Source organism: Protopterus annectens, chromosome 16.part0 (assembly GCF_019279795.1).
Source record: "Protopterus annectens isolate FY-2018-M chromosome 16.part0, PAN1.0, whole genome shotgun sequence".
Classification (NCBI taxonomy): Eukaryota; Metazoa; Chordata; order Ceratodontiformes; family Protopteridae; genus Protopterus; species Protopterus annectens.
The window spans coordinates 208,585,649-208,599,984 of record NC_056750.1 but is presented as its reverse complement, the minus strand read 5'-3'; the positions used below and the strand labels follow the sequence as shown (position 1 = coordinate 208,599,984).

The following is a 14,336-nucleotide window of genomic DNA, read 5'->3' as shown; positions in this document are numbered from 1 at the left end:
GCCTTGAAGTTTATAATGATAAGGTTTAGGAACTTACCAGTTGTTTTATTCTTCTCCTTTAGACTTTTCCCTTTAGAAGTCACCACAGCAGAACAACGGTCTGTAGAATGATTGGCAGTGGAGTTTTACAGGGTTGAGTTGCCAACCTTCCACAGAAGGCACACACATTCACACCTAGGACCAGTTTAGAGTGTCCAGTCCATCTGCAGCATGTCTTTGGGATGTGGGAGGAAACCAGAGCACCTGAAGGAAACCCACATCACCACAGGAAGGACGTACAGACTCCATACAGAAGATACCCCAGCTGAGAATCGAACCGGAGAACCTCTTGCAGTGAGACAGCAATGCTAACCACTGCAGTCACCCAGGAACTTACCAGTTGTAAATACCTTTAATACCTTTCATAATAATTAAGTGCATCTTTTACAGCTGTCCAAGTGCTTTTTTTTTTTCTTTTTCTTATGGAGTTGACTGATGTGGTAATTCCACTATATGGGTTTAGTTTTAACTTGTTAATATTCCTATGTCAACCTCAGTACATCTATTCAAGAGGGAGTGCATTTCAAAGACGTAGGCAGCAACCTCAGCTATAAGGTTTGCTGGGGAGCTGTACCATTTGTGATTATCAATTATATTAGCAAATGGTAAGTAATTGATTTTGGAGTAGTTTGTCAATGTAAAAGACTTACTGTGGGCTGCAGAACAGGGTTTTAGAGACGGATCATAGTATGATGGTCAGATTTGACTTGGGGGTAAAAAACTTAGGTGTCAAAATTAGGACAAACAAGATCAAGAATATTAATTCCTATGGTGGGTAGGGAAGACAATTTGGTCAAGTGCATTTGCATTTATAAAATCCAGAAATCTCTAGGCATATTTGTTGTTGGTAGTATCTCTGCCAGTTTTTTGTAGATAGCTAATGTCAGGGTAGCTGGTTCTGCAGTATTCTGCAAGCTCTGAACGGGGTCATAGATGGGGTTCTATAAATGGATACAATGTGACAATTTTATTGAGTGCAAATAGTGCATCAACCAGTTCAAGATTTGTATCTTGGTGAATCTGACGGGTGAATCTGACAAGAGACAATGGAGTTATTAGCAAATAGAGATACCCCCCCCCCCCCACAGCTGTCAATGGATCAGAATGTGTGATCGGCATTGTACCCTGAATTGGAGTGCTATCACTTCAATGGATCCAGAAGTCTATAATAACACAGATATTGATGTTTTTGAAGGTAATGAAGGCCGCAAGCATAGAGATTTTGTTGTTTAGTGTTCTGGACTTCAACAGTGCTACTCTGATATATTTCAGACTGGAATTTACTATGCTGGGTTGTCCATCAAGTGAACTCTGCTTTAAAAAGAGCACTACAGGGGTAGCAAAAGGTTTTTGCCAGTATTCAAAAGATGAGGGGTGAAAGGCAAAAAACAAAAAAATGAATGGCAAAGTGGGGCGGGGGAATCTGTTGACTATTTCATGTCATACAGATACACCATGGATCCTCTTGAATTACATCAGTATACTAACCAATTATTAAAGCCAATTATTTTATCCTTGAACTTATACATCATGTGTGATGAAGGTAGAATGTTGCTCAGTGCCTTTGAAGAGACAATCAGAGAATTCAGTAATGTTTCTCTACAAATCCCCAAGGTGAAACACTTAAGACTGCTCACTCCCACAAGGAAAACTATGATCATAATTATATATAAAGTGGTACAAGGACCTAAAGGCCATAGTGACATCTCTAGTCATATGGTATACATAATACACACACACACACACACACACACACACACACACACACACACACACGTGTATGGCATGTACACTGTAGTAATTAAAGTGTTGTATTGAACTTGATTTTATTTATAAAAATCTCTTAAAAATTGAACTCATATGAGTTTGTTTTCTCCTTGCAATTTGCCCCCTGCTTTCTGTGTGTCCTTATTGGCAGTGTGCAGTAAATATGAAAATGGCTGCCTTTTTAAAAATCATAATTTATTAATTTTTTCTGAATGACTTTTTATTGAAATGTGTATAAACAGGTAGCTACTAAACATTATAATCTTAGTATTCCTACTCAGATGTAAACATTACTAAGCAACAGAAACTATTTACAAATATTTTTATATATACTTCATGAATTTTGTGTAAAAATACTATAACAAACAGGCTAAGATAGCTCAATATCCTAACATGGGAACAGAAATCAACCATATCGGGCAGTAAAACACAGTACTGCAGCTATGATATTTAAACACATCTATGCTACTGCAGAAGTATTCAAGTAGAATATAAAATGTCTTCAAAGGTTCCTGTCATTTGGTGCCCATTGAACAAGTGTATTACTTAATACCCATCTCTGACTTAGGAGAATCAGGTGGCAGTATGAAATGATTTAATACAGTAATAACATCCACGTGAAAACAAAAAGGTTTGCATAACAGATGCATCAAAAGGATTATCAGATCGGAGTAACAGATGCTATTAAGGTTTGACCAGAGATGTGGAAATATCTTGGTAAGCTGAATACATTTTTGTGAGAATTTCCAAGATGACAGACAGGATTTTATAAAAGAATGCCACTTTTTGTGTTCTATATTTTAGCAATAACCTATGACTGATTGTGATGGGAATCATAGGATTAACCCATGGCTGGCATGATTTGATCACTTGGGCAAATCCTGAGTGATGAAATGAAACCAATTGTTACATCCAGGAGTGGGTTATTGCTATTATACAATGACATTATTTAAGAAAGAAATTGCTTACCTTTCTTAAATAATGTCTTTATGTAATAGTACTGTAGTGTTCCTCTGTATTCTTCCCAGTTTGCTAAAGTACTGCACATGTGTACAGAACTTACATTCCCACACTTGCACAGGGTTCTACTTCAAAACATCTAATTCCCATAAGAGTAAATCTCAAAATACTGAGAACCGTAACATTGAAAACCCAAAACACTGAAAACCCACAACATCGTAAACTCAGAACACTGAAACTTTGTATCACAACATCAAAAACTCATATTAAATGTAAATAGCATCCGCTCCACCTATAACACCACCAAACTAACAAACACACTTTTTACTACATTTCTGCAGGGGGGCAAGCCCCCCTGCACCTCTCATGTGGGTGGCTTTGCCCCCCACACCCCTGTAAATTAAATATACCAACTCTGAGATCACACTACAGTGGAAAAAAGTTAATTTCCTAATCCCACTGTATCACAATCACCGTACAGAATGTATACATAACTTCTAAATCACTTACCTGTATGGCCTAAAAAACATACAGATTGGCAAAATAAACAGTATACAAATAGTATAAATTCTACACTATATAAATAATGACTATATAAATAGAAACTATAACATCTTATAGTGATACCACAAGATTAACAGATTAAAAATTATAACATTTACATGTTTGATAATACACTACTCAATGTTATACATTTTCAGTGTTATGAAATTCGATGTTGTGAGTTTTCAGTGTTTTGGGTTTTCGATGTTATAGTCTCAGTGTTTTGAGTTTCAATGTTATGATAACCAAAAGCAGGGACCAATGTTGCAAAAGCAACCAAGAAACGAAAGAAGGCACCACCAACCAGTAATGAACACGAACCAATAAAGGATCCAAAAACAGTTTATTCCACAAACGCTAGTACAGTTCCAACACGTTTTCGTCATCAACTTCCTCAGTGAATGAAAAGCAACCACTGAACAACCCTATATATACACAAACCTATTAACATCAATTAAATCAATAAATTTAAGAATTGATTTATTGATTTAATTGATGTTAATAGGTTTGTGTATATATAGGGTTGTTCAGTGGTTGCTTTTCATTCACTGAGGAAGTTGATGATGAAAACGTGTTGGAACTGTACTAGCGTTTGTGGAATAAACTGTTTTTGGATCCTTTATTGGTTCGTGTTCATTCCTGGTTGGTGGTGCCTTCTTTCGTTTCAATGTTATGAGAATTAGATGTTTTGAAGGGGAACCTTGCACAGTACATCAGTACAGTGAAGAAGTATTGGAGAAGAGAGAATCCCTGTTTTGTTTTCTATTTTTTGTTTTTTATTTTACTGCTGAGATTTTGCAAGTAACAGGGCAGAAATACAAGAAAAATCAGGTACAATTTTGATTCTTTAGTTTTCCAGATCATAACAGATTCTTCTTATATTTTGCTCTGTCCCTCAGCATATACCAATAGAAAGTCCATCTGCTCAATGGTACTTCAACAGCTGGACTTTTTTCTATTGGTATATGCTCAATTTGCAATGGAGACACTGGGTGGGCTGTATAGTAGGTTTAACTGTCTTTTTAATATTCTACTTGTAATTCATTGTCTTCTTAGGGATTTTCTACCTAGGCTTTCACTGTACATAGGCGTGACCCAGTTCATTTACAAGTAAAAATCATCATTACGTATCTGGGTTTATTTTTCCGCCAAGTTACTTTTATTTAATTTTACCATAGAACAAAGATTCAGATGAAAAAATAAGTTTTATAAACTTTAAAATATAAACAATACAATAAAAAATAAACTATGTGACTAATCTAAAAATAACTGTATACAAATATTTACAAAATATGATGTACCTAATTATACACAAACAACATTAAGACTATGAGTTAAATCCCTGTGGATAAAGTGATAACAATGAAGAGAAAATAATCATAAAAGATAAAGACAGTTGAGTGAATTTAACTGTACATAAATATAGTTCATATTTTACATGTGTAGTATGTGTAGGAAGAATTATAATTTTAAATCAATTATTTTTCCACACTGTCCTGATTTTTTTTAGGACTTAAACCAATTTAAAAAACTTTAATATAGCTAACAGCCATCTCTTGAAAATTTGTCAAGGACATATTTCTCCTGTCCAGTTTTTAGTTATGAATAATTTGATTAGCATAAAAATTGTTTCTAAAAATACTGATTTTTTAAAAATCTGGAGGAGGAAATTGCATAATATTGCTATTATAAATATCTTCTCAGCAGTTGTAATTTATATTTAAGATTTAACCAAATTTGCTGTGAGTATATTCAATTCCAATAAGTATGAACTAGATCCACTATAGGACCTTCACATAAATTACATGATGGCATGGTATTTGGAAAAAAATTATGCAATTTTCAAGGGAGTCATATAAGTATTATTTAGTATTATAAACTGGGTATAAAATAACTTTTTAAGATGAATGAACTTAGTATTGAATACAACAGATTTATGCAATGCTTCACATGAGAGGCCAGAAGTATTGCCTAGCCAATAAGAAGAAAATAAATAAATATTGTTGTTTTGTAATGTTAACAATTAATTTATATGTATTTCATAAAGGTAAAATAAAACCAAAATCTGAACATCACATATAAAATTTTAATAAAATGCTGAAGTAGTATAAAACCTTTATTAAAAGAACTTGTGATATATATATAATGTAATATCTCCTTAACAGATGCTTTAATTGTGTAATTGATTGATTATTAGGCTGGCTAATTTATAAGAGTATTAACACTGTGGAAATCTATTGTACTATGAGCACCAAGAATTATTGTTTGTTTGTTTTTTTACTTCAGCATTTTATTAAAGTTTTATACATGACATTTGGATTTTGGTTTTATTTTGCTTTTGGTCATTCTTTGGATCCTTTTGGCTGCCTATCTAAGTTTTTTGGTATTTTATATAGGGTTCAGTCATTGTAATGAAGAAAAAAGTTGAGTAATTCGGTTATCATTTTTAGGATCAAATTGTATGAAATTAAATTTATTTGAAATATATAACAAATTTGGTTTGGTATGGATATGTACTCTTTGTGGAGATTGAAATTATATCTTATGTTTTTAATTTGAAGAAAGTGTAATAGGTCTAACATACAGTTATTCAGCTTAAGGTTGGAATAATAGGTTACATAAGATTAAACTTGCCATATAAGTTTCAGGATATAAGGAGTTTTTGGGACAAGAAAATGTTTTAGTTATAATTATATCAGTATACCAAATGCTGACCCATAAAGGTTGTCACATTTGAGATTAGCTGATATGTTAATAACATCTAATAACAAGAAATCTGGCAATCCAAGCCTTCTTTTTGGGGTAAGGTTAATTTATCATACGTTATACATGCATTTTAGGTGACTTATATAAATGTATTAAGCTTTAAGGTAATGTCTTGGAAGAATTTAAGTGATAAGTTTTGGAAAGAATAGTTGAACAGGTAAATATGTTTTAAAAGAAGGTTAATTTTGATTAGGAAGACTTTTGATAAAAAAGAGAAATTCAATTTATTCCATCTAGTAGTATCATGTTGAATTTCTGCTAACCTCATAGCATTACTTTAAAACATCTTAGATTGATCTTTTTTTCAAAATACATACCTGGGTATTTCAAGGATGAAGAGATTTTGACCTTGTAGTATAAAGTGTTTCCAAGATATAAATAATTAGAATTGAGAGGAAGGATAGTGGATTTGTGAAGATTTAGATTGTAGTTCAAAAGGGTCTACTTCACAGGATCAAAATTTCAGAACATCAAACCTCTGATCATCGAAAACCAGAGGATTGAAGTTCCGAAATATTGAACCTACAAAATCAATCTAACACATGATAACTTCTGATTTTACATATTTTCAGGGAGGGGGCAAGCCCCTCTGCACCCCCACACCCCCTACTACTTAAATACACCAACTCTGAGATTGCACTACAGGGAAGACAATGGTAAAGTTTCCATTCTATACTGTACGGTTATCTCCATTCACAAGGTTTGATATTACAGAACTTCGATTCTCTGGTCTTCAATGATCAAAGGTTAAACATTCCAAAGTTTTGATCCTATGAAGGGGATCCATTAGAAAATGTATTGATAGTTTGCATTATTTTAGAAATGTCAGAGTTGGGAAATGAAAGATAGAAAATAAAGTATCATTAGCAAAAGCAGCAAGTGGTAAAGTAACGGTAAAAATTTAGGTGTCTGGTAAGAATTTTGAATTAACATCATGAACAGTGGTTCAATATACAGATTAAATAAATACAGGGATAATGGACACCCTTGTCTGGCTCCATTTATAATAGGGATAGGATTTGAATTATTTTATTACTATATGGTTGAGTGTAAGCTTTATCATAAAGATTTCTATAGCTTTAATAAATGAAGTGGGGAAAATCAAAGGATTGCATTACTGTGAATAAAAACTTTAAATTAATATAGTCAAAGGGTTTAGAAGCAACTACAGCAAAAGATAAATTGTTTTGATTATATTTATTTGTAAAGAATTGTACAATTTCAAGTGTAAGCGTATGAACTTAGGTCTGTCTGCATTTTAAGAAACCAAACTGAAAACTTTTTGAGAGGAATAAACTTAGTACTAAATATAATAGATTTATGCAATACTTCATATGACAGACCAGAGTAATATGTAGAGGCATATATTTTCAGTTCTACACTGATCAGTGAAACTGGTCTACAACTTGTTGTATCAGCTGGATTTTGATTTGGTTTTAAGATGGGAACTGTTTTGGAGCTAGTTAAATAAAGATCTGAAATACCTTGTTTTTTATACTGTTAAATAGATCTAACAGAATAGTTGAAATTTGAGATGTGAAACATTTATAAAATGCAACACTGAATCTACTAGGACATTATGCTTTGCCTTGCTTAAGATTCTTAATAATGTCTTTTATTTCTTTGAGTAAATGGTGCACTTAGACTTTCAGACTGCCTGGGTTTAAGTTTATTACATTTATTTTATTTAGATAATTGTTCCGGTTTGCTTCAGAAATGTTTAAATCATGGCTTCCATACAGCTGGAAATAAATATCAGCAAAGACGTTATGTCTTTCATATTGCTCAGTAATGGGTCCTTATCTTTAACTGATGAAATGTATGGAGGATGATTATTAATCGTTGTTAATTTAATAAAAGTTTCAGATAGGGGTTAAGCCCATCTGTAATATTTAGCAAGGTATCTTGCGTCATACCAAACAGATATGTGAAATATATTGAGTTATTTATTAATGTTTGCAATGTCTTTCTCTAAGTCAGAAGTTTATTGGGTTGTTTAGTCTCTATTTCAGTTACTTTACTGAGTAGAGTAGTTTATTTTCATACGAGGCAGCCTTGTTTACAAGAATGCCACTTACCTGAGTTTCTAAAGCAGCCCACTGTATATCTATAGGAACATCTGATTTTAATTTTGAGTTTTTAAATTCTTGCAAGAGAGAAATAATTGTCTTTTACTTCTTCTTTATCTAGTACATTTGGGTTTAAAGTCAAATTACAGCAGTTTTGATTATATATTTTGATATAGAAATATTAATATCCAGTATTATCTTAGAATGATCTGAGGATATTTGGCTCTGTGTCGGATCCAATTTTCTTGTTATGAAATTGATTTGAGATTAGAAAAAAGATCAATTCTAGAGTATGACTTGTGACATTTAGAGAACTAAGTATATTTAACATTAGAGTCTTGCTGTTGGTATAAACCATAGTAATCAAATAAATCAAAATCACAGATTAAATTTTAAGATAGCTAAAGATGCATTTAAGTTGTATGGTCTACAATTGAAGTTTTATCATTTTAAAAGTTAGATTTGTTTAGTATACTGTGTATTTCCAATATAAATGTATGCTGGTTGTTACAGGAAGCATATATATTTAAGAAGAGTATTGGATTTTTAAAATTTGATTTTTGCAAGTAAAAATAACTCAGTTTTTCTTTACTGTCTTCTTCGCTGGTCAGGATGTGGTCCTTAAATTTTTTTTTTATCAATATGGCCACTCCTTTACTGCTATGATTTACCTCTAAAAGCTATAATATGCTTAATCCAGTTTTTATTGATTTGACTCCAATGTTTTATATCTATATTTCATTATTGTATAAAATTTATTGAAGCTTTGGACTTAAAAAAGATGAAGGAATAACTTCCTTTTTTGTTTGTTGGATGCCATTTGCATTCCATGATTCAATACTCCACATCTAAACAGACCATTTCATAATTAATCAGGTTTGTTTTAATTGAGAAGCAATGCATAATAGGAATACTCAGTCAACTTTTAATGAAATTGTCAATTAAAAATTGTTTTTTGCAGATCAAGGCATATGATAAACTATTCATCCTAACAAACTGGTAGGCCTAACCCTAAATATACTCCATAAAAACAGTTATTAAAGTGAAAATGGATTAAATTAAGCTTAATAACAAAAGGAACATAGATAAATTAGAACCATCCCTTAATAGAAAGGTATAATAGAACAATCATATAACAAATCATTACATTACAGCATTACAGTGACAAAAAAATGTCACCATCATATTCATAATATATATCAAAGCTGCTTCAAACCCCTTATGAAAAAAGATATGTGGCATAGATTTATCTAACCTGTGAAGTTAGCCTCTAACTAATAGTATAAATCTAATGAAGATTTAGTTAATATAATACTAGCAACATAGTGGATGAATAACAGATGAAATATAGCATTGAGTTATGCAAGTTTCATAGTTGGTAAAAAAAAAATGATGTATATAGATAGGATTTCACAAAGCATCTTAACTTAATTACCTAGACATAATATAGCTTTCATACTACAAGTCTGCAGGTTAAACTTACAGATAGTATATAATTCATACAATTAGCATTAACAATGACATAATGGTCTAAGGTGAATCAGCATCCTTACATTTAAAAAAGTTAAATCTAAACATAACACAATCTAAATGTAATACATGTTTAATTTTCAACCTTTACAGGAATTTGGCTAGCAAACCTATAGGATCAGTTTGATGAGCAACAATAAAAATAACTTGGTCCTTTTCAAATTTACAACTTAAGTATTGTTACTAGTTAGCAATCTATTTCAGTTATTCATAGTCAAGCTGGTACTGACCTAGAGAAGGATACCAAGTTGTAGAGGAAGTAGTTGGAGATAAAAGGTGTAACCATTTATAAAGAACATGTTAAACACTTGAATCCAATACATAATGTCCCAGTAAAGCTGGTATGACAAGTGTAGCAAGTCATCATGGTCTCATAGCAAGGTTGAAAATCAACATGGTGACACACAGAACCAATAATTTGCAGACCAAAAGCAAACACCAATTCATCCAGGAGTTCCATACATTGACAGTCACTTCTATCACCAAAAGCATGTACAGATAATGACATTCAACATTCTTAAAAATTTAGGCATTTTAATCTGGATTAAAGTTGACAAGATGCTTTAAAATTATTTTAGATTCATTGCACAAGGATATACCATATTTTACCTAATTTAGAACTTTTGACCCTAACTTATTACATATGCACAAAATGGGGATGATTTCTGTCTGCTTTAATTTCTAGAGGTAAATCTTGGGTAATTCTTATTTTACTGCCTTGCCAGGTAAATTCTCATTTTTTCTGAGCCACCATGAGTATGTTTATTATTTCTTGATAGTTAAGCATTTTACCATAAATGTATCCTGCCGGACTAGTTACTGATGCAGTTCTTAGAGTTCTATGTTCTCTTTTGATAACTGTGTGTTGAAGAAAGGTCTTTCCCCAGAAGGTCTGCAAAGATTTTTTTAAGAGTATATATTAACGGCTGGTGCTCATATATTTCTGGAAGTCCTTTGATGATTAGGTTGTTTCTCCTGTTTCCTGCTTCCAGGTCCAATAACTTATCATTTATATTTCTTATTTATATATCATTACCTTGAGCCATTTTATTAGTTATCCTCGCATGTTGATATTCTTTGTTCTAAATTTTCCATCCGTTTGGCTATATCCTTTAATGTGGACTTAAAATCAGATAGTTGGTTTGATAGGCATTGTATGGCTTCAAGAAGAGGCAGAAGTATAGTTTTTAGTTCTTCCGTGGCAAATGTTTGCTCAAGTTTTGAGGACATTTCTTTTATCTTCCTTATTGGGTCTGGGTTTCTTTCTTGAAGAGTCCTTTTCTGGAGTTTGAACCTCTGACAGCTTAGTTTTAGTTGTTTGTGCCTACATCATAATAGCTTCAGTTGTCATCATTGTAATGATGAGGGATATGAAACTTATAAGTAGAACAGTCCAGGTGTAACACTCTTTGTGATTGTTGATTCAATCCAGTTCCACTTTGAGCAAGTAAGCCGTTAAGAACAGGTTTTTAGTCTTGCTGGTAGTTAGTTGATAAAAAACATAATATTTTAGCAATGCATAAGGTGAGTATAGAAGTTTAGACTTTTGTGTTACTGAAGGCTTTTTTGTTTATACAATCTTGAAAAAAAGGACAGGAGTAGCACAATGAAGATGCTTACACCACAGCAGCCATATTAGCTCCCCCATACAGCTATGGTTATAATACATACAGTAGGTCAGATGCACAGCTTCAGATGTAGTATGACCAATTTTCAAAACTACATTGACAGTCTACAGATATAAGGACTGAGTTCAGCTATAGATACAAAATTATGTCACATTCTTCCATTGTAAGGGAGTTTTAAAAATGTTGCTTTGTTGTGTGTTTCTTAAAGAGTCACGGATCGTACAACACTTATGCTGGTGATAACCGGCATCATGAGCGCATGAAAGAAATCCTCAGTACTCCAGAAAGGACCCGAAGGTATGACACGTCCCTCCCAAGAACTAGAAGCAAGCAGAAGAAACAAGACACTGCTGGTATTTGTCTTCCATCATGTTATTTTCTCTTTGTTTCACATGTGAAATTAAAATGATACAAACTGTAGACTTGAAAATGTGTAGTTTCTATATATCCATGTTCTACTAAGTCAATACATTGTTTTCTGAGTAGAAATTGCAAGACCATCATAGGTTATTACTAGGCATGCATTCCAAGACACTACTGAGGAGCCTAGCCCAATTTTCCAAAATCACTCTCTGTTTAAGGGACTTGCACGGAGTCACACAGTAGACAAGTTGAGACTAACGGAATCAAGCCTGGATTACAGGAAGCAGCTCATTAGCGGATAAAGGAATAGGATGATTCCACAGGACTCTAACCCACATAATTTGCCTTGTTAGTCTAGTACACAGTCAATACACCATGGATGTACATATTTTCTGGTCAGTAATGTTTCCAGACTCTAGAGGCATCAATTTTTCATTATCTTAATAAGATGGATCTTAAATTAAAACTTCCCAGTTATTCATCCCATTAGTTTATTGTGCAGTATTATTTGACTAGAAAAAGGTTGTGCGGGTCCCTCTCCCACCACCTACAGACATCACACATTCCCAGTGAAAACTGTCTGTCAGTAAAGGAGTACTACTTCAAATTCATGCTGGCAACACCATTAGAGTTATAAAGTGCATGTATGGTCATGTGTAGGCAGTTGATTGCATTAAGCACTGCTGATACACATACATCATACAGAATTCTCACATACACTATCTCTGAATCTCTGACCCTGGTAGCTCTCACGTGACCAAACTGCAGTACGTTATATGAGATTCTGAGCTGCAGAAAATGTGATATTGCTTGTGTGTCCTCTAGTAATCCCCAGAATGCCCCTAACTAGTAATCACATGATGGCTGTCATGGTGATCTTTGATACCAGTTGACGATGGTGTACTTGTGCCCTCCTGATCTCCTGAGTCATTTAGGAATGCTACAGCTCAAATTCCCAGCCCCACCTATATTTCCAGAAAATCTCCATATCTGTCACAGCTCAGGCAGTTCTGATTTCACTATGGAGCTGGTCATTTATGGGCTCTGAGAGGTCTGCTTTAGCCTGTATCCTGCCAGTTCATCTTCAGCAGTTGGCCAGCTCTTAGAAATGATTTTCACTCCCTCTCACTACATGTGTCTCAACTTCTATCCTCAACTTTTTGGTAAGCCACCCTTGTTTGTTTCAGTTACATACCTTTAAGGTAGGAAATACTCCATCATTATTCTGACAGCTGACAGTAAAGCGTAGGCAACTTTTTTTTTCTCTTAGCCATATAACTGACTTTATTGTTCAATACAACAAGTAAGTTGACTGCAATGTTCCCTAATGAAAACAGAACTCCAGAAGAATGTGTAAAAATGCACAAGCAGGGAGAAGTGATTCCTGCCTTCCCAATGCAATGACTATTCCTCCAGCATCCTTTTATAGATTCATAGATTGCTACAAGGCTAATGACCTTTTGGGGGGGGGGGGGCTTTCTAAGCCTAGCCAAGTTTTCCTGAAAGAATAACAATATCCTGTATCTGAACTGCACGTTGGAAGTCAGGCATTTATAAGCTACCTCCAGCCTTAAGAGACATGGGTGCCAGGCCCAGTGTAACTTTCCTGTTCCCCATTCACTGGTCTAGGTTGCACTTAAATTAGGTAATAGATGAACTCCATTTCAAATGGATGGGAAGCCTGTTCCCTAGGAGGGGAGGTCTCTAAGAGACACATATCTGTCTCTCCAGCATGTTATGTTTAAGACATATATCTGTGTCTCCAACATGTTCTGTTTTAACTCATTACATTCGAGTGACACCTGCAGGTGTATCTGCAGTTAACTCCTACTGACGCCTCTATGTGTCAAATATTGCTTGTTCATATTTGCATGAAAAATTCCAAAGAACATGCTATGTACAAGGTTTTAAGATTTCTTCTTAACACTTATATTATGGCAAACTCAACTGCATTAATATTTGACCTCTGTTTTGTGCAGGTAAATAGGTATTAACTGTTTTAATTTATATAGATATAATTTTCACGTTATAAATATCTCAACAACCAGGTAACATAGACAGAACTACTTAGCTTCATATGAAAGCTCTCAACTAGATGAATAAAATGATATAGTATGTGTGTAACTTGAATGGTTGCTGAGATATTGTAAATCTTGATATTAATTTAAATTCTCAGGATTCTATACCTTGTAAGCAACGGACTTACCCTAATGTTTTACACATTAGCCATTATGGATAAGGCACTGGCCTAATGGATAAGGCACTGGCCTCTTAAGCCAGGGACTGTGGGTTTGAGTCCTATCTGGGGTGATATAATCTTGGCTAGGCTTGTATAGGCCCTAGGGCCAATAGCCTAGTACCAACCTATGAACCTAAATCTAGAGGGTGTTTTAAGAGTTGGATGGATACTGAGCTGCTTTTTGGAACTGGAAATGGAAATACCAACAGTAAAAAAAACTGCAAGCGAAGCTGAATGAACTGAATATATTGACAGGAAGCGGGTTCCTAAAGGTCTTAGGATGCAGCTATCAATGCGGCTGTACAGAGATTTTTGTAAATATCTTACCCCAAATCAGAATCCCGAAGGCAGGTACAGCTTGTAAAAAATCTGCTTTGTATGTGATGATCGATCTTTTCTTGCTGAAATGCTGATGTAGTGATAAATTTCATG

The 14,336-nt window shown here is 33.8% G+C and overlaps 1 protein-coding gene across 1 annotated transcript in view; it reads left to right on the top strand.

Moving 5' to 3' along the window:
• Positions 1 to 14,336, top strand: part of LOC122790998 (FH1/FH2 domain-containing protein 3-like) — a 283,141-nt gene that overhangs the window by 255,370 nt on the left and 13,435 nt on the right. The window contains exon 8 of the mRNA XM_044058739.1: positions 11,511 to 11,655. Coding sequence (XP_043914674.1) covers positions 11,511 to 11,655 — 145 coding nt within the window. The remainder of the gene's footprint in view (positions 1 to 11,510; positions 11,656 to 14,336) is intronic.